We start from the raw sequence: 19386 nt of genomic DNA on the forward strand, positions 1-19386 counted from the left end.
TGCCTTTCTACTACTCCATCTGATACTAAAAAATGGATGAGAGAATCTTCCAAAGAAAGGAAGGATTAATCAATTTGAAAATAAGTAACTCTATACATGGATGTGTAGATCATGCAAAGAAGTAACTTTCAGACACAAACTGAAAGTAGTAGAAAGCCAAAAACTTTCTTTCCCAAAAAATTAATCACTCCTAAAAATATAACCCTTTCAAATCAAATAAAAAATGTTATTTAGGTTTTTCAGTTTAACACAATCTAAAAATCTACAAAGAGTCTGCTGAAGGGTAAGCTGAAAAGTTACTTAATAAAAACCACTGAAGTTTCCAATTCGAAAATAAATTGAATAGTCCATGAAAAAAAAATTCGGAAAACAATCCCTTTTCATTCTGAAAACCAAATAAAAATATTGCTGAAAAACGCCTCAGCTGGAAATAGGCAGGTATATTTCTTTTGAAATTTGTCACAGTTGATATTGCGTAAAGAATATTACTGGAGTTTTTTCCCAACACCAAATCGTTATTTTTAACACCTCGACACGTGTTTCGATCACCAAGTGATCATCTTCAAAGAGGAAGTTTTAATCTTTTTACATTTCACCTTCTGGTGCACCCTCTTCACATACCTAATGTGAAAAATTATACATTAAAATTTGCCATTTTAATTTATTTAGTTCTTTGACCTTTGGCTAGTACCCTTGTAAAATAAGTGACCTAATTTTCAAGTTGGTGTTGGTCATTTTCCAAAAAAATACTTTTATATTTCAAAATATGTGATGAATGTGCTCTAACTGTTGAAAAATTTATGAATAATGAAATTATTTTCATCAGCAAGAGTTGTTAGCCTTTTGTTTCTTTTACAATTTCATCATCATTTACAGATGTGTGGCAATAAATGTGTCTACAACAAATGTGGACTCTAAACTAGAAATGACCATAGTTTGAGTTTTTTGCGTTTTTCAGTCAAAGATCCCACAAGATGTAAACAATGGATTTTCCATTCAGGTAAGAAACCTCAACAGTTCCCAAAATATATCAATTTCAAAATATGTTGATGTAAAGTAACTTCCAATGGATCTATTATTCTGCAAGAGTCCTACTCTTATATCAATATTACAAAAAAATTTAACAACTATCTTCATGTAAAAGTTTTGCAAACGAATAATGATATATGGTTCTTCTTGTCACCGTTATCTAATTGGACCACCAAAACAGACCCTTTTGGGAAGCTGTTTTTGACAGTTTGGAAGTTTGACAGAGTACCATGAACATTACCTACTAGTTGTTGGCAGTTTGTCAGATAGGTTCTTATTTAATCAATCGAAATACCTGTACCTGATCCCTAATTTTTTCAAAAGGCACAGTTTGGGTTAGATCGAAAAGCTTTTGGGTAATTTGATTGCCTTGCTCAAGTTCTTCAACCACGCTTGTCACCACCACCACCACTTTGTTGAATATTAAAAAATAATAATTATCAGTTGGTGATTATCCACGATTGTTGCATCATTTTTTTTATAAAGGGTCCCTGATTTGTATGGAAAGGGTCGATTATCTTTTAAAGTAAGATAGCTAAAAATATTATAATACAGAAGTTTTAGGGTTTTTCCAAATCTACCACACTAAATGAAAATTAGGTAAGCAAGACAAGTCAAAAAGTCTTGAAGAAATAAAGTTGCTTTTTTTTCAATAGAACACCTTATGTATTATTCCATATTACATTCTGATTGAAATTCTGAACAAAATTGATATAGCACACATCATTTCCTAAATTCAGCCGTTTTCGAGATATCGAATTTTGAAAATAACTTTTTACTACTCTAAAATTTATTGAAGAAAAAACACGAAATGATGAATATTTATTATGAAAGTCACACAAGGTGGAGTATGTGGACACAGTCAGATACCGAAACAGGTAAAAATCTCCCACCCTGAAAACCCTTCAGATACCAATTTTGAATAGAATTAGACCATAACCACAAAACTTGTTCGCCATAATGGAGCCGCCATTTTGTTTTGTTTTTTCTAACAAAAATTTCATAATGCATTTTAACCCGAATTATCTACACTTACCAAATTTCAAATCAATCAGATGGAAAGTGTGTCAAATTTAACTTGCAAGATTTGATTACAGACACACAGACAGATACCGATATAGGTGAAACTTAATGAAATCTTGTAAAAATAAAAACTTCAACAAGTTGTTTTATCGAGTTACCAATTAGTAGTATTTTTTTTTCAGGCAACATCACATTGCCTGGTCTGAGCCCAAATCACTAAGAAACAAATTTTTGTGCAGCAGACATTTCGACCCACGATTTTTTCAACACAAATGGTTGCCAGGATCATTGGATGAGGACGAAAACATTTTTAATACAGTAGAGGACAGTTCTCTAGAGACCACCGAGGAGGAGGAGGAGGAGTCTTCAAATTCAAGTAAAGTATCAGAAACATCAAATGCACCTGCAGACCCAATAGATGATTTTTCCGCAACAGTGGAATCCTGCGCAGTAGTATTCCTTGCTGGTTACTTAGTAAAAAAATGTTTAGACCGATATAAATGTTGTGAATGTAGAGATATTTTACAAAATGAGGAAGATTTGGCAGATGATGATGAGTTATTGACTTTTTACAAAAATTACAATATTAAAAACTCAAGTGGTTTGAAAACGCCCTCAAATTTTATGAGGCAATTCACATAAAACAATGCTGTGTTATAAACAGTATATCAAAAAGTACTGTGCCAAAAACTTAATCAGCAATATTAGAGACAAAGCAAATAAACAACTTTTTAAGTATCTTCCTGAATGGTTTGAGGCACAAGAAAAATGTAAAGAACACTAAAAATATATTGTTGATCTATTGTTTAGCACACAAGTTTTCAAATACTGTAAAGATATTTCAAGTAGAATAAAAACAAGGGCAGGGACAACAAATCACAAACTTGGTATTTAAAAACATAATTAGTTGCTACTGAATCCACTATAGGATATAAATGAATTTTTTCTCAATTCATGGGTCTTAATACTTATATTTTGCTTGTTAAGAGTGTGGACTACATATTTTGTGATTAATGTTTCTGTGTTTTCCATCTGTGTGCCTCTAAAGTTCAAACTGTTTATATATGTATATGTGCGTAACTGGTTTTATATATGTAAATATCTAATTTTTGATACACTAACAATTTTCTTCTTTATTCTTATATATTTTTTAGTTTGAGAATACTCTCTACAATATTGTGACGTACCTAAACAAAAAACTGTGTGACTATTGTAACATATGTTTTCTGTAAAACTTTTTTGAAGGTGAATAAATATCTTATAAGAATTATATTATTATTATTATTATTTCGTTTTCATACAAATAAACAGAATAAAATTTTCATATGGTTTCATTGATTCTGTCATCTTTTTTTTTATTTTGACACAGGCACACACACAGACCATACAATATTTTTTTTTAATTATAAAAACTCTGATGAAAAATTTCTAATTCCGCAATAATCTTTTAATTTTAATTGAGGCATTCATATTGAATATTAAACATTCAGGAATAGAAATCATAAAAAATTTGGAAAAGTCTGAAAGTAAAGATTTATTTTCATTGAGATAACTGATTGAAAGGAGAAATATATTTTGATAGATAAAAATATAATAGAGGTCTGTGTATAGTGAGATGCCATTCTGCATCATAAATATGTTATGAATGCTTTCTGGTGAGTACATTTTTTGAACAGGCGCGGTCGCAGACCGAGATTTTGGGGTTGGCAACAACCAAAAATGTCATTGAATTCCTATTTAATTCTCTTTTTACAAAAGATTCCTAATCTGCGACCTCTTTATTCCCCACATACTAATTTTGAATCGAATCTAACCATAATCACAAAACCCGTTCGCCATCTTGAATTTGAGAATTGTCTAAAAATTCACAATCCCGGATCCCTAAAACCCCCACATATCAGTTTTCAATTGAATCGGATCAAAATCAGTAAACTCGTAGCCATCTTGGAGCCGCCATCTTGATTTTAGTAATCTTGACTATCAATTCATAATATCTGGCTCCAAAAACCCCCGCAAACCAATTTTTAATAAAATCTGACCATAATCATATATCACGTCCATTTTGTTTTCTTTTTCTGTAACAAAAATTTCTTAATGCATTCTCACGGAAATTATGAACATCTGCCAAATTTCAATAAGAAGTTGAACAAATTTCACTTCACAGGATTTGTACAGAACAAAGAGACAAGAAACCGAGTCAATAAAAACGTAATAAAAATCATGGCCCAAAAAGCACCTGTATACTAATTTTAAATGGAATCAGATCATAAATCACCTAGCTTATCCGCTATCTTGATTCTTGTAAAAATATCTAGTCTTCGACTTCAAAATACCAATTTTTAATAGAATCGGAATTGAATTACAAAACTCTTCATCTATCATGAATGTTGATAAAAATCTTTCAATTCACCAAACTCAACCTCTATTTCTTCTATTATAAATGTCGTTAAAGCATTGTCACTCGAATTATGTATCCCTGCCAAATTTCAAGAAAATAGGATAAGTGGAATTGCCTCGAAACGATATACCTCAATATCTATACTTGGTTATTATTTCAGTAAATCTGATATTTTAAAACATCTGAATGCAAACTATATCTCGACTTTAATTCAAGTCAACATTATTTCATTCATACTTTTTTGTTGCACTTTCATCAATGAAAGTTTGCTTTCCTTCCGATGAAGGCGCCACATAACGGGATACAATTTCAGAATTTTTAGTAAAAACAGTATAGGTGGCTCTGGCAACCTCCATCCAATGCTTTTTACATTGTGGTTGACTATAAATCCTTAGACAATGCTTTCTGGAAATAAACTCTCGACTTATTTTTCAGATTACTTTCTGGAAGTAAATTTTCGATTTATTTTTCAGATTAAGAAAGGCTAAAAACCCAGAAAAACAGCAAGAAACATTTACACCTCCACAAGAGAGAAAATGTTATTGCATGTAGAAAGTGATGTGGTCTTGGGTGTAAGAGGTAGCAGCAAAGAATACAAAGCCCATAGAAGCTCAGAAGTGGCATTTCGTGTCACCTAAAATTTTTAGTACTTATCCTGACCACTAGAGGGCGATGGCAGTGCGATGTCAGACAAAGATGTCAGCTTTGTATATAGACTAACCATATACAAAGATATCAGTATTTAATGTATCAACAGAATTGGGTAGCTAACAGTCGCTGCCAATCCTACCTATTTATCGGTAGTTCTACCGATTTGGTAAATAATAGGTTTGTTTTAGTTCACAATTCTGTACAGTTCGATCATGCGCAGTTATTAAAATGTGTTTTGGTTCAGTTACAATCGTTCACAAAGTGTTTTGGTTTTCTCCGAACCGATTCGGAACTATTCCAGAATGGTAATTATTACCGTTTAGAACTTCGAATTGCTCTTGCACACACGGCAGATACAAAACCCGTAAACCTTTGTTTAATTGTGGTTGACAATGTTTATCGGTAAATGTTATAGATGTTCAGAATTTTCCTATCTAAAAAATAAACCATTGGTATGTAATGTAAACGTGTGAGAATGCTGATAGGTACAAAATTCGTATCTGAAATGGAAATTTATTGATGAGATTGAAAGATGTTATTAATGATAAGTATAATGTCAATAACACTGGTTATGTCAACAGCTTCAATTTCCTCAAAGAGCGGATTGAAACTATTTATATCACTCTTTAATTACCACATTAGAAGAAGAGGGACATATTTTCAATTCTCTTCTCATCCAGGGGGAAACAGAGAGCTGCTCCCCATGTCTAAATTGAAATATGAACATTCAGAGAAATGTCAGAGATATCATATAAAGATATGCCTATTCTTTATTCATTTTAATTTTTTTCCTTTGGTGTACATATTTTACATATTACATATACATATTAACTGCAAATAAATTTAGAAGCGTACTAAATGCAGTTGCTTGCAACAAAGTTTAGTGGGATGTGGGAAGTTAGCGACAAAGTTCTAGCAGTGCAGTGGGGGAGAGAGAACATGTAAAAAGAGAATTGAGGAATTTTCCAGAAATACTGTTTATTACTACAGTCTCAGTTATCTTTTAATAACTCTAATTTGAATAACAAAATGCTTGTTGGAAGAGACAGTATTTTTGTTTTTGTGTGAAAACCACACACATTTCACGCCAAAGGTTCCAAATTTCACCTTATGAAGTGTGGTTAAATGGATATGGGTTATGGAAGCCAGTCCAGATGGTATTGTACGAGAAAATTATTCGTGAAGTGCCTATAAGTTGACTTCCTCCTTTGAAAGAGTCACTTCTCGACAAAAATTACATCATTCACTATGATAACGATAAAGCAGTTATAAAAACATTTCACGCCATTATTATCACCAAGTACAAGAAAGTAAATATTGCATTCTAATTTTATTGACTCCAAATGTATTTATGATTCGTGATACAAAAAGAAGAACAATGGGGACCATATATGCATAGAAATTTGTAGTATTCTTGGTCAATATGAATTCAAACAAATGAAAAAAGAAAACTAGTCAGATAATTTACACATGTTAGAAAAATAAATTTGTACTTCAGCTTACATTAGCGGTTTTTGTATATAATATAAAATATGTGAATAGTTTTAAAAAAATATGTTAATAGTAACATATCAAAAACAATCAATTATCTGGAGGATCTTTTTAAAACAAATGAACTATGTGGTGAAGTAGTGGAAGAATACATCCAACCCAAACAAATTTGCACGGGACAGTTGTTTCCGGTTTCACAAGCAGCATGAGGGTACGGCAATGATTGTATCTCCTTTCATGTCTAATCTGTTCATGGGCAGATATGAAATGGAAACAAGGGAAGAGTAGGATTACTTTCCACGAACTTGGATCCGATACGTGGATGATGTATTTGCTATTTTCGACACCTATAAGACTAAAATAGAGGATTTTGCGACTTATCTCAACAACAGATCCCCAAATATAAAGTTCACGTACGAACGTTTGTTTGAAGGTGGTTGACAATATTTCGTGGTGTATTTCATCAGTTCGGACTTCCATTGTCTAATAAAATATAAATTGATTTGAAATCCCTGAAAAAAATTAAAAAGATTATCCGAAAATAACAATTTTATTAAACAAAAAACTGAAATTACAAAGAAATAACATACTAGCAACAACCAAAACAATAAAAAATTGGAATATTAATAAAAGCTGAAAAGTAAAAAATATTATTAACAAAAAATTTAAAATAAAAATTTAAAAGATTCCAAACCAAGTTACGTCTCGACGTTTCGATTGTTAGTATTCACAATCGTCTTCGGGTGATAACTGTTATCACTACTAACAATCGAAACGTAATGACGTAACTTGGATTGGAATCTTTTAATTTTTCATTTTTTGTTAATAAGATTTTTTAATTTTCAGCTTTTATTAATATTTCAATTTTTTATTTTTTTGGTTGTTGCTTGAATGTTAGTTCTTTGTAATTTCAGTTTTTTTGTTTAATAAAGTTGCTATTTTTGGTAAATCTTTATAATTTTTTTCAGGGATTCCAAATCAATTTATATTATTTTAGATAATGGAAGTCCGAACTGATGAAATTCACGTATGAAATTGAAAATAACGAAATGGGGGGGGGGGGCGTAAGCAAGAGGAGATTTCAATGTTGAGCCCCAGGATTTTCATGATAGAAACGTCACCACATAGCCCCATGGTGAGGAATGGGGGACTTCTCCGCTGATGGTGATGGGTGGCTCCCTGCCCAGCAGAGCTATATTACGTCCTCCGCTTAAAGCATCTCGCTTCTTGCCCAGGCTCACGCGAGAATTGTCTTATTGTTGCTATTCATAACCTGTATTTAGGTTTGTCACTATATCAAGAGTTTCATAAATCAGTCCGTGCTTACGAGGATAATGATAACTTCAATTGCCGTGACGTCCCTTGGCTTTTCGATAGAAAGAACATGAAGCATTTTTGAGACAGCCTTCAGATGTGATCAGTGACTGTCTCAACTTCTGCCAGATCTAACAGATCATTTAATGAAATATGGAGCACCTTATTCTGCATCCTCTCGAGTCTCCACAAGGGTGTACCTTTGAGACTGCAGAATATAAGACAAGCGTACAACATAGCTGGTCTGATTATTTGTTTGTAAAGTAGCAACTTGTTGTCAACACTGAGCTTAGAGTTCCGTGCAATGAGCAAATATGTGCGTTTTACCGCCGCGCCGCACCCGCTCATTGGGTCGCCAAGTTCAAGTGTTCCTGAAAATTGTGGCACGTTCGTTAATCTCCTCGAGAAGTTGACGAGTTCTGTCTTCCTCGGGATGATTTTTATTTCATTTTTGTTAATATGGCACGATCATCCTATCATGGTGGATTTGAAGCTGTTGCTTCGCCATCTCGCTCGAGAACGGTTGTTCGTATATCGCAATATCATTTGCGTATATCTAGAAAACATAGGAAAGTCGTGCGTATATAAGGAATAAAGATGCGGTGATGAGCAGGACCCCTGCGGGACATCTGCTTTAATCGGATGATTCGCAGATGTGGTTTGATCTACTCTGACGCAAAAAGTTTGGTAGCTTAGGTCCCATTCCTAATATCCCATTTTTTGCACTCGTATGTAAACACAGATAGAGAAACGGTAAAGATTATAGTTATAAGGCAGGTAGTCAATAATAATAGGACAACATATATGAGGAATCAATTTAAAAAGCCTCAATGCAAGGTAATGGTTCTTCTAGATGCATATGGAAACATTAGAATAGCTTGTAAGAAATATTTCTAGTCAATTCCTGATGATGCTAACTTGGTTAGCGAAACGCCCGTCGGAAGACCGCATTTTTTTGTATTTTTTTTTCTGTATTTGTCAAGAAAATGCCAAAATATTTTTATGACGTCTCTAGTTCTCCCTTTGACAGTTAACAACTAACTTGTTATACAAGGCTAAACTAATACAACATAGATGAATAATAAAATACACCTGTTAAAAATAGTTGAGAAATAAATATATATCTCAAATTGACACGCCATATACAACATGAAACATCATGCAGATATAGGGAAAAGTTCAAATAAGTCACTCGTATAAGTTTTCGACATTTTTAATCAAGGTATACTGTAAAATTATAAGAACACCTATAACATACAAAGTTACATAACTAAGTCGAGTTAAACATTTTTCTTATCAATCTTTCAACGTATACCATAATGTAGCTGAATTTGAGCATAACAAGTGAATCAAAGGGCCATTGAAAATGGAGGAAAAAAGTTCACCGAAAATGAAGAAATATTGAAGATAACTCCAGGCAAAAGGATGTCAGAAAACTTTTGGCTGTGTTAACTAATATGAGATAAAAAACATTTCACGATTTAAGTGTTTTGATTTTGTCTAGAAGTTTTTTGGAATGAGAAAACAGTTCCAAGTTTACCTAAAATGTTTGTAACCAAAAACCCAACATATGCCCATGTATAAATCGGGTGATATTCCTCCAAAATAGTCCAAAAGCTAAAAAGTTATTCCATTATGAAGTGTAATATCGAGTTTACTCGTAATCTACTTTTATGAAAGATTAGATAGATAGATAGATAGATAGATAGATAGATAGATATGTTTATTCATCACTGAAGTTTTACAAGATACAGCATATAAACTTGCTTCCCTAAAACTTATCGGACTAGTCAGACATACAACAAATACAATTAGTATAAAAATAAAAGCATAAGCTACCCTATACCAATTTATATATACTATGAACAGAATGCTAAGAACTCGTCCATTGAATAAAAGGCATTTGAACATAAAATATCAAACAATTTTGATTTAAATAATTTAAAGCTCTCAATTTCACCCATTAGTGTGGCTGTGTGATTATAGCAAATAATTCCCTGATACATATATGAATTCTGTCCCAGTGATAAGCGAGAGAATGGCAAACGTATACAATTAGCGTTGCGTGTACTATAATTGTGGATCATAAAACCCCTCTCATGGCTGAAGTGCCGTTTTTTTACCTCAAGAGTTATTAAATATATATATATATAAGCATGAAAGAGTTAGAATTTTCAAACGAACAAAGATTTCTCTACAGCTCTCTCGAGGGTTGGCTCTCACCATACATCTTAAAATTCTTTTCTGTATTATAAACACCTTTTGAATATGAGCAGAATTGCCCCAAACAATAAGACCATAACTCAGTGTGGACTGAACAAGACCATAATAAGCTAGCTTAAGAGTTTCCAGAGATACTGTTCCTTGTAGTTGTCGAATAACAAAGCAAACACTGCTTAGTTTGGATACAATATGATCTGTATGAACATTCCATGTGAGCTTCTGATCTATGTATACTCCAAGGAATTTACAATATTTTACTTGCTCTATGGACCTATGATCCATTCTTATTAATGGACTATGGACTAGTTTTATTGATGTTGACTGATAATCCATTATTCTCGCACCATTGTTGGAATTCGCGCGCACATGTATTGCTAGTTGTAACAGTGCCTGCTAGAGATTTTTCAGCCACCAGCTGGTTTGTATCATCTGCATAGATAATCATTTTGTTATGAGATGTACATGAATATATAATATCATTAATGAAAGCAATACATAGTGAAGGACCTAAAATAGAGCCTTGAGGTACACCAGTTGTTACTTTTAATCGGTTAGATTTCACTTTGTCTACAACCACTATCTGTGACCTATCCTTTAAATAGGATTCTATCCAAGTGTTGGCCACTCCTCGAATACCTATCCTATAAAGTTTCTCTATTAATAATCTATGATCTATAGTATCAAAAGCCCTACTAAGGTCATAATAAACGGCTATTGGATTTTGTTTTTCATTCAAGGAGTAATAAATATGGTTACATAATTCTTTTATAGCAGTTTCTGTAGATTTTTTATGCCTGAAGCCATGCTGACAATTTAGAATAAGATTATTTTGTTCTATAAAATTGCTTAACCGTGTATTGTAACTGCTTTCGAGGACTTTCGCGAATTGAGATTGTATACACACGTTTCTATAACTTCCGACGTCATTTCTAGATCCCTTACCCTTAAATATTGGCACAGACTTTGAGGTTTTGAGAACTTCTGGATATTTTCCTTTTTCATAGGATTTATTAATTATGAAAGATAGTGCATTACATATTATATCACTGACAAATTTAAGGGTAACCCCAGAAACATCATCAATTCCTGCAGAAGGTTTCTTAGTTGTTTTTTTTATAATGTCTTCGATTTCAGGTGGACTTGTCGGATACAGAAACATTGTGTTATAAGAAAAGGGGGAGAATTTATGGTTGTTCAGATCTGGTTTTGTATTCACCACATTCATGAAAAACTCATTGAAGTAATTACCTATTTTGAATTTATCATTTTCAAGTTTATCTTCTATATTTATTTGCAATGGTGTAACAGATATTGTGTTGTCTTTTGCTTCATTAATTATTTGCCAGCTTTCTTTAGATATATTACTGGTCTCAACAAGTCTTGCATCATTATATTCCAATTTAGCTTGCCGTACCTTATGTCTATAAATAACTTTTAAATTTCTGTACCGTTCTCGAATAACATCAATATTAGTAATTTTTGCAACTTTAGCCATTTCACATAAAGTTTGATGGAGCTCTTTTATTTCTGAAGTAAACCAAGGCTTCTTACCGTTTTTAAGGAATTTACGTTTTAGAGGAAAAGCCATTTGGAAATTATATTCGTAAGTGGCATAGAAGTTATTGAACGCTTCATCAACCGTACTAGAGTTATAAGTATCGTACCACTCTTCTGACAATAACAGATTTCTAAATGTTATCATATTAGCACCTGTTATAATATTAGCTCTGTTATAATCCTTTATACCTACTAGTTATTACAATCTATGCAAACCCAAATATACAATCAAATGAGGACTGCTATAAAAATTACCGAAACGATAAAACCACAAGAAAAAAAATTAGATGAAAATTTGTTCAGATAGTTTCGTGATCTATCTCAAATTTATAATTGTATTTCATCTGTTGCTGTGGTTGCTTCATTCACTGCGGACAAGACCATACTATGTGCATTTCTTTAATGCCCCCCAACCTTTTATTTTTTGAACGGGTCAACTCAAAAAGTTGAAATTTGGGGTAATGAAATCAATGCATGGATACTTTATTTTGAAGTGAAATTCACAGATGAAACTTTCAAGTTGGCGACTGGGCCCCATCGGGAAAAAAATAAATGGAAAAGGGGGTCTTGTGACACATAATTTTGAAGCTCCTGACGAATACTTCACAACTCTAGAATATGAAGTCAATATCTTCACCTACTACAAAATGGCGAAACATTTAATAATTTCCTGAAGATAAACACATTAATATCGATACTTCTAGAAATATTCCTTTTTATCTGCCATATGGCAATTCCAACAACCTGATAAGGTTTGTTAAGTTAATTTTTGTTTATAAAAACGGCAAAAAATGTCAATAGAATTGTTCAGTTAGAATATTCTCATTTACTTTTCGGTTTTACTAGTAGGAAGGTACCACGTCAACAATCTCTGAAATGGTCAATTATCGTCCATTGTAAAATAAAATTCAAGCAATTTTTATTTACGGAGCGAAAGGATTTTCAATGAACGTTTTTCGTTTCGTCCTATCTGTAGAAAAAAGTCCCCAGATTATCCGTCCATTCCGGAAGAACAGCAAGTGCAAATAATTGGTGAGATGGTAGTAAATCCTGAAGTCTACTCATTCTGTCGCGAATGTTTGTGAGGTGTCTCCTTTTACTGTGTGGAGACTTTTGAAGAGGAATAGGTATCATCCATACGAAATTAAAATGGTACACCAATTAACTGAAGATGACCCTGATCGAAGAACAGAATTCTGTGAAATCATGACGGAAACCATTGCAAGGCATCCTACCTATCTCTACAATATTTGTTTTAATAACGAATGTATATTTTTTTTAAACGGCGATGTTCACAGACAAAATTGCCGTTATTAGAGTGACACCAACATTCACGTTTTCCGGGAAACACATACCCAATTTCCAGAAAAAATTAACGTTTGGACAGGAATATTGGGAAACCATATTGTAGGACCTTTATTTATTGATCAAAATTTAACAGGAATTGTTTGAATATGCTGGAAACTACTGTTGACCGTCTCATCACTGAAATCGTCGAAGCAAATTCTAATGAATTCGATAAAGATATTGCAAACCAACAAGATGGAGCACCACCACATTACTCCAGATAAGTAAAAAACTATTTGGATACTACTTTTCCTGGTCGTTGGATTGGCCGTCGAGGTTCTACAGAATGGCCAGCCCGCTCGTCAGATTTGACACCTTTGGACTTTTTTTATGGGGCCATTTGAAGCAAAAGGTGTACGAAACCGAACCTGCTTCAATATTGGATATACGGCAGAGAATAATAAATATTTGTACCTAGAGATATTGACGTTACTGTGTTAGAAAATGTTCGGCGTGAAATATCGGATAGGCTGTTTATATGTCTGTTTATATGTCAAGAAGTTCAAGGGAACCATTCCGAGCATCTTCTGAACTGACCTCAAGCTCATTTTCTCATATTATGTAGTTAAATGTCAATGTATTCAGGCAATTATTAAAAGTTCCGCCATTTTGTAGTATTCGAAGATATTGACAATATATTCTAGGGTTGTGAAGGATTTGTCAGGAGCTTCAAAAAGATGTGTCACAAGACCCCCCTTTCCATTTAATTGGCGCCCAGTCACCATCTTGAAAGTTTCATCTGTCAATTTCACTTCAAAATAAAGTACTCATGCGTTAATTTCATTATCCCAAATTTCAATTTTTTGAGTTTACCCGTTGGAAAAATAAAAGGGAGGGCTTTAAAGAAATGCACTGTATGTAATTATAAGTATGTATAAACGATGCGAAGGTGGACTCTCTTCAGCAAATCATTCGTTGTTGAATTACTTGTAAATCTTTATTGAAATATATCAAAGTTGAATCTCCAGAAAACAGTAACTTTCTATAACATATTAATCAATATAAAAATATTAAATAAATATGAAGACATATTTTGCATCGATAATTATTACATGCGATGGTTTTCTATGAAAGAAATTATCGAAACTGATGTCATTTTTATGAAATGAGAGCAGCTAGCGTTCTACGAACTGGTGGTGTTATTTATTTCTGATGACTTTATTAGTATTTCTCAAAAATAAAATTACAGTTTAAAAAAAATGGACATTCATCTAAAATTTTTTTTTAGATCGAGTGATATTCGTTAACATCGTTTCTTTAAATATTATTAGCTCAATGCAACTCATATCATTTCTACCATACCATTTCTATTTTTAATTAGCTGTTGAAAATTCCCACCTTCGAACCGACCACAGTTCATATCCGATGATCAGTTGCGAACTATTCTAGATCGTTCTCCGAATATATACGAAACATCGAGAAGCGGCAACATATCAGCCAATGAAATTCAAATCTGTCGGGAACAATCGAGAAACCGCCAATAGTAGTATATAAGCTGTCGAGGAAATTGGCTAGACAGTTTGTTATATTTGGTAGTTGAGTTTTCTTCAATAAGGGGAAGCTGCAGAACACCAAGTGATAAAAACGTGTTCAGTTTAAGTGTTGAAACCGATATATACTTCGAATCATTCAAACGTGATGTATTCACTACCGTATTTGTTTTTCGACGAACCCGGCACGTGGAGAACTCGTCAAAGAAATTTAGGGGTCCTGACAGATGACGATTTTTTCCGACCTCTGTCCATTTCCAGATCATTGTTAGGGTTTCCGGATTACTTGAGGGATTTGAGGAATCTTAGTACCGCTCTTCAACAAGAAGCTGCATCGTCTGTTAGTTTTGACAAGGATACATTTCAAGCAAACTTTGACGTTCAACATTTCCAACCTGAAGAAATTTCAGTAAAGGTTACTGGGGATAACACCATCACGATTGAGGCTAAACACGAGGAAAAGCAAGATGAGCATGGCCAAATTTATAGACACTTCGTAAGAAAATATGTCCTTCCAAAGCAGTGCGACATTGGACGTATTGAATCCAAACTTTCCTCTGATGGTGTTTTGACCATTACTGCTCCAACCACTGGTGAAAAGGTAGAACATAGATCCATTCCGATTTCGCAAACTGGTAAACCAGCTAAATCTATTGAGAAAAAGAAAAACAAGATGGAGGTTGATGAGAAGAAATAAAGCAAGGCTGTATAATTAAATGTAGAATAATCCACATTTACTTTGAAAAGACTGTTTTGAGTATTATTTTCGCTATTCAATGTTTTCAAGTTATGTTAATTTTTTATACATTTTTTAATAAATTTGTTCATCAAAATCTTTGTTGTCCTCTTAAATCTGTGGTAGTACCTATACCCTAAAAACTCAATGCTATTAAAAAAAGGATTTTAAAAGTTTACATTTTTAAAAATATCATACAATTTGTTTCAAAAAGTTTGCATCGTATGGGTAACTTTTTTTAGTATCCATTTGTCAGAAAATTTCAATCATGATAAAAATTGGTGCATTACGGGAAACTTGGATTCGAGTTGTCAAAATTCTAAATGGAGGAGAGAACAAAAAATAGAAATTTTATTCAGAAGTAAACTACCCTTATTTTCGACATTATTAAAATTTTTTTAGAAAAGTTGTTCAAATTTAAAAACAATATACAGATTTGAAGTCACATCCTCCTACCGAACAAAACAAAAAAAAAATTATGGTTCTAGCTAGCCTCTTAAAAGAGTACTAGTATCTTATATACACCTTAGGCGCCTCCCTCATATTACCATAATAATATTTCGATGCGAAATTCAGTCCAGTTTATTATTCGAACTAGTATATCGACGTTTGTTGAAGATGGTTTGAATTTTTACTAGTTTTTTGGTGCAAAATTGATATTTCACTCTGTATGTATGTCCATAATAACTATCAGTATGATAAAATGACAAGAAATAATTGACTAAATTAATTAATGCTAAACAATTAATTAAAACCTCTGTAAGTTTACGATCACTTTAATCATAGTGTCACCACAAAGGGTTAGGCGGCCCTCCTCCACAACCTGCAAGGGTTTATTGTGGGTAGTCCTAATTTACATATGTATTGAACATAAATAAAAAAACAAATTACAAAAACATTCAGGAACCTGAATAATGAATCACTGAATCCTTAAATTTCCACATGTCTTCCTTCCATCGTTAAACAATTTATTGTTCGTGCACAAAATTCTTTATTGACATTTTCTAAAATAGATTTCGGTACAACACTGCCTAATAACATTTTCTAATCCATTAATATTTTGAAATGGTCTTTCAGCATACACTTTTTTCTTGAAAAAAGTATTTTTTTCCAAAACAGTACATATTAACGTTTATCGTGTATGGATTAGGAAGAATTTCATATTTCACATTGAAAATTAGTCTATGAATTATTAAAATCACATTACCTTTGACTTTTTGATATTATAAGAAGTAAATAATTTTGCGTTTCTAAACTGTGAGTATTAGCATCGTGAAATTTATTACCTAATTAGAGATTTGTCCTTATAAATTTATTCACAATGCTGAGTGCAAATGACAAAATTGAAATGACTCTAATTCATTGGGAAAATAGAACAAACAGAGAAATAGCAGAAATATTTAATCTACGTCATGTAACACAACTGTAGGGAGGATTTATCAAAAATTTTTGGCCACGGGATCTGTGGACAACAAATTTATCAAAAAACATCCTAAATGGGTAACTGGGAACAATTAATTACAACAAAATGTATTATTAACAGTAACTGAGAATCCGAGAAGTACCTAGTCTTGCTGCTGTATCATCCATAACAGGCCTAAGTAAAACATCAGCACAAAGAATATTATCAAAACCCAAATTTATACATACGATGAAAGAATGAGAATTCGATCGAAGATTTGAATCCTGAGGGTGGGTACAAGGAGAGACAGAAGAATGTAGACAGTTTTCCAAATATGTGTTGTTTTCTGATGAGGCATGTTTCACCGCAAATGGAGCGGTAAGTTGGCAAAATTGCCGGTGGTGGGCCGACGAAAACCCAAATTTTAAAAGAGAATGCAAGAACCATTATTCCTTTAAAACAAACGTCTGGTAAGGCATTTTCAATAACAAATTAAATGCTGGTCCATTATTTTTCCGTGACAGTATGAACAGTGAAATGTTCTTACATTTTTTGATGATTGAGATAGAGCCAATTGTTGATCAATTCTCACAACAAGAAAGAGAACGGCTATGGTTCCAGCTTGACGGAGCGCCGTGTCATAGTACGACATTAATTAAAGAATATCTTGATGGCAAATTTGAGAGTAAATGGATTGGTAGATACTCGATAAATCCATGGCCAGCAAGGACTCCCGATCTCACTCCTTTAGATTTTTTTCTATGGGGATACCTTAAGGAGAATGTGTATGCTTGAAGACCATTTCAAAATATCGATGGATTATAAAATGTTATTAGGCAGTGTTGTGCCAGTATACCGAAATCTTTTTTAGAAAATGTCAATAAAGAATTTTGTGCACGAACAATAAAATGTTTAGCGATGGAAAGAAGACAAGTGGAAATTGAAGGATTTACTGATTCATTATTCAAGTTTCTCAACGTTTTTGTAATTTGGTTTTTATTTATGTTCAATACATATGTAAATTAGGACTAACCTTTGAGGTAATACCATAATTAAAGTGACCGTAAACTTACCGATTTGTATTACTCAATTGTTTAGATTCATAAATTTAGTCATTACTTCTTATCATTAAATCATACTGATAGTTATTATTGACACATACAGAGTGAAATATCAATTTTGCACTAAAAAAACTAGTAAAAGTTTAAACTATTTTCAACAAACATCGATATAGGTACTAGTTCGAATAATAAATTTGACTTAATTTCGCATTGAAATATTATAATAGTAATAGGAGGGAGGCGCCTAAGGTATATATGAGATACTAGTACTCTTTTAAGAGGCTAGCTAGAACCATAAAATATATTTTTTTTGTTTTGTTACGTAGGTGGGTGTGATTTCAAATCTGAATATTGTTTTCAAATTTAAACAACTTTTCTAAGTGAACAACGACAAAAATGTCGAAAATAAGGGTAGTTTACTCTTGATCAAAATTTCTATTTTTTTTCTCCCTGTACCCCGTTCGGAAATTTAGAATTTTGTCAACTCACATCCAAGTTTCCCGCAATGCACCAATTTTAGCAAGAATAAACTGTTCTAACAAATGAATAATAAAAAAAAATCCTATATGGTGCAAACTTTTTGAAACTTACTGAATATCGTCCTCTATTTCATCTATTCGAATCATTGGCGCAGTATTTAAACGACTGTTGCCGTTGCACTGTAGGCATGCTACAGTTTAACAGTATACCTAATCCACTTTTTCGGATTCCGCATGCATCCCTTTTTGCAATTACAAAATAACATATTAACAATATCAGTCATCAACAGAAGTCAGCCGCACTTTGTGGTTTCGATCAGGTCATCTCGGGTTTAATGACCTGACTTAATATTTCTCTTCAGTAATGATGCAGGTAAATTCAAAGTTGGACTTTTTTTTTCAAAGACTTTTTTTCAATGCCCTTTTTTCAATACAGAAGGATATTTTTCTGAGTTGAACGGATTTGACATTTATAAGGTAAATATAAAGGTCTGGTCTTTCGCAAACGTCACTGTCCTAAATGGAGATGGATTAGCAGTTCAGAAAAGCAATGTAATAAAGATAAGTGAATTATGATGAATTATATTTTTACGTTAGATACTTAGATGTGTAAGCAGTACTTCTTGGAAACGCAGTTTCGGTGACTAATTAATTTTTCACTTTCAGATATATTCATGATTCAGATAAAACAATATAAAAAAACTGTCAAATCTTTCGAAATTTGTTACTCACTAAACCAATCCTCATATATAAAAAGGGTACTTACTGAAAAATTTTGATAAATGGAAATAATGGATGGTTCAAGTGATATTCACCAATTAAGATATCCAACAATTTACTGTGGGAAAAAAACATTTTTCGACTTACCGAGTTGTATAGTGTAATTGTTTTCTTCCGCCCTTTGGAAGATTCTCATTTACATTTTTTGTACAAATATGGAGAAGTAGAAAGCCAAAACATTTCTTTTCTAAAAATTATCTTTTCCTAAAAATATACCCCTTTCCATGCAAACAAGTTTCTTTATTCATCTTCTTAAACCATAGTTATATTCCCAGAGTTCATATCCGATGACTGGTTGGTTCTCGATCCTCCTCCGAACATAAACGAAACATCTAGAAGCGGCAGCTTGACAGCCAATAAGATTCAAATCTTTCACGAACAATCTAGAGTCCGCCAATAGCAGTA

At 32.8% G+C, this 19386-nt stretch overlaps 2 protein-coding genes across 2 annotated transcripts; both read left to right on the top strand.

Moving 5' to 3' along the window:
- Window positions 1-842: 842 nt before the first annotated feature.
- On the top strand, window positions 843-3308 carry LOC141481784 (uncharacterized). The gene is made up of 2 exons (XM_074173971.1): window positions 843-1000; window positions 2235-3308. Exons 1-2 carry the CDS (start codon window positions 984-986, stop codon window positions 2692-2694), a joined length of 477 nt encoding a protein of 158 aa, XP_074030072.1. The 5' UTR covers window positions 843-983; the 3' UTR covers window positions 2695-3308.
- An 11203-nt stretch (window positions 3309-14511) lies between these two features.
- On the top strand, window positions 14512-15356 carry LOC141481785 (alpha-crystallin B chain-like). Its single transcript, XM_074173972.1, has one exon. The coding sequence runs from the start codon at window positions 14672-14674 to the stop codon at window positions 15218-15220; it is 549 nt and encodes a 182-aa protein (XP_074030073.1). The 5' UTR covers window positions 14512-14671; the 3' UTR covers window positions 15221-15356.
- Window positions 15357-19386: the final 4030 nt, after the last annotated feature.

This window comes from Leptinotarsa decemlineata, unplaced genomic scaffold (genome assembly GCF_025532065.1).
Source record: "Leptinotarsa decemlineata unplaced genomic scaffold, Ldec_3_MD MMD2_tig00000505_RagTag_RagTag, whole genome shotgun sequence".
NCBI lineage: Eukaryota > Metazoa > Arthropoda > Insecta > Coleoptera > Chrysomelidae > Leptinotarsa > Leptinotarsa decemlineata.

Coding starts and splice junctions, on each gene's coding strand:
- LOC141481785 (XM_074173972.1), top strand. CDS start 14,672: ATGTATTCACTACCGTATTTGTTTTTCGACGAACCCGGCACGTGGAGA.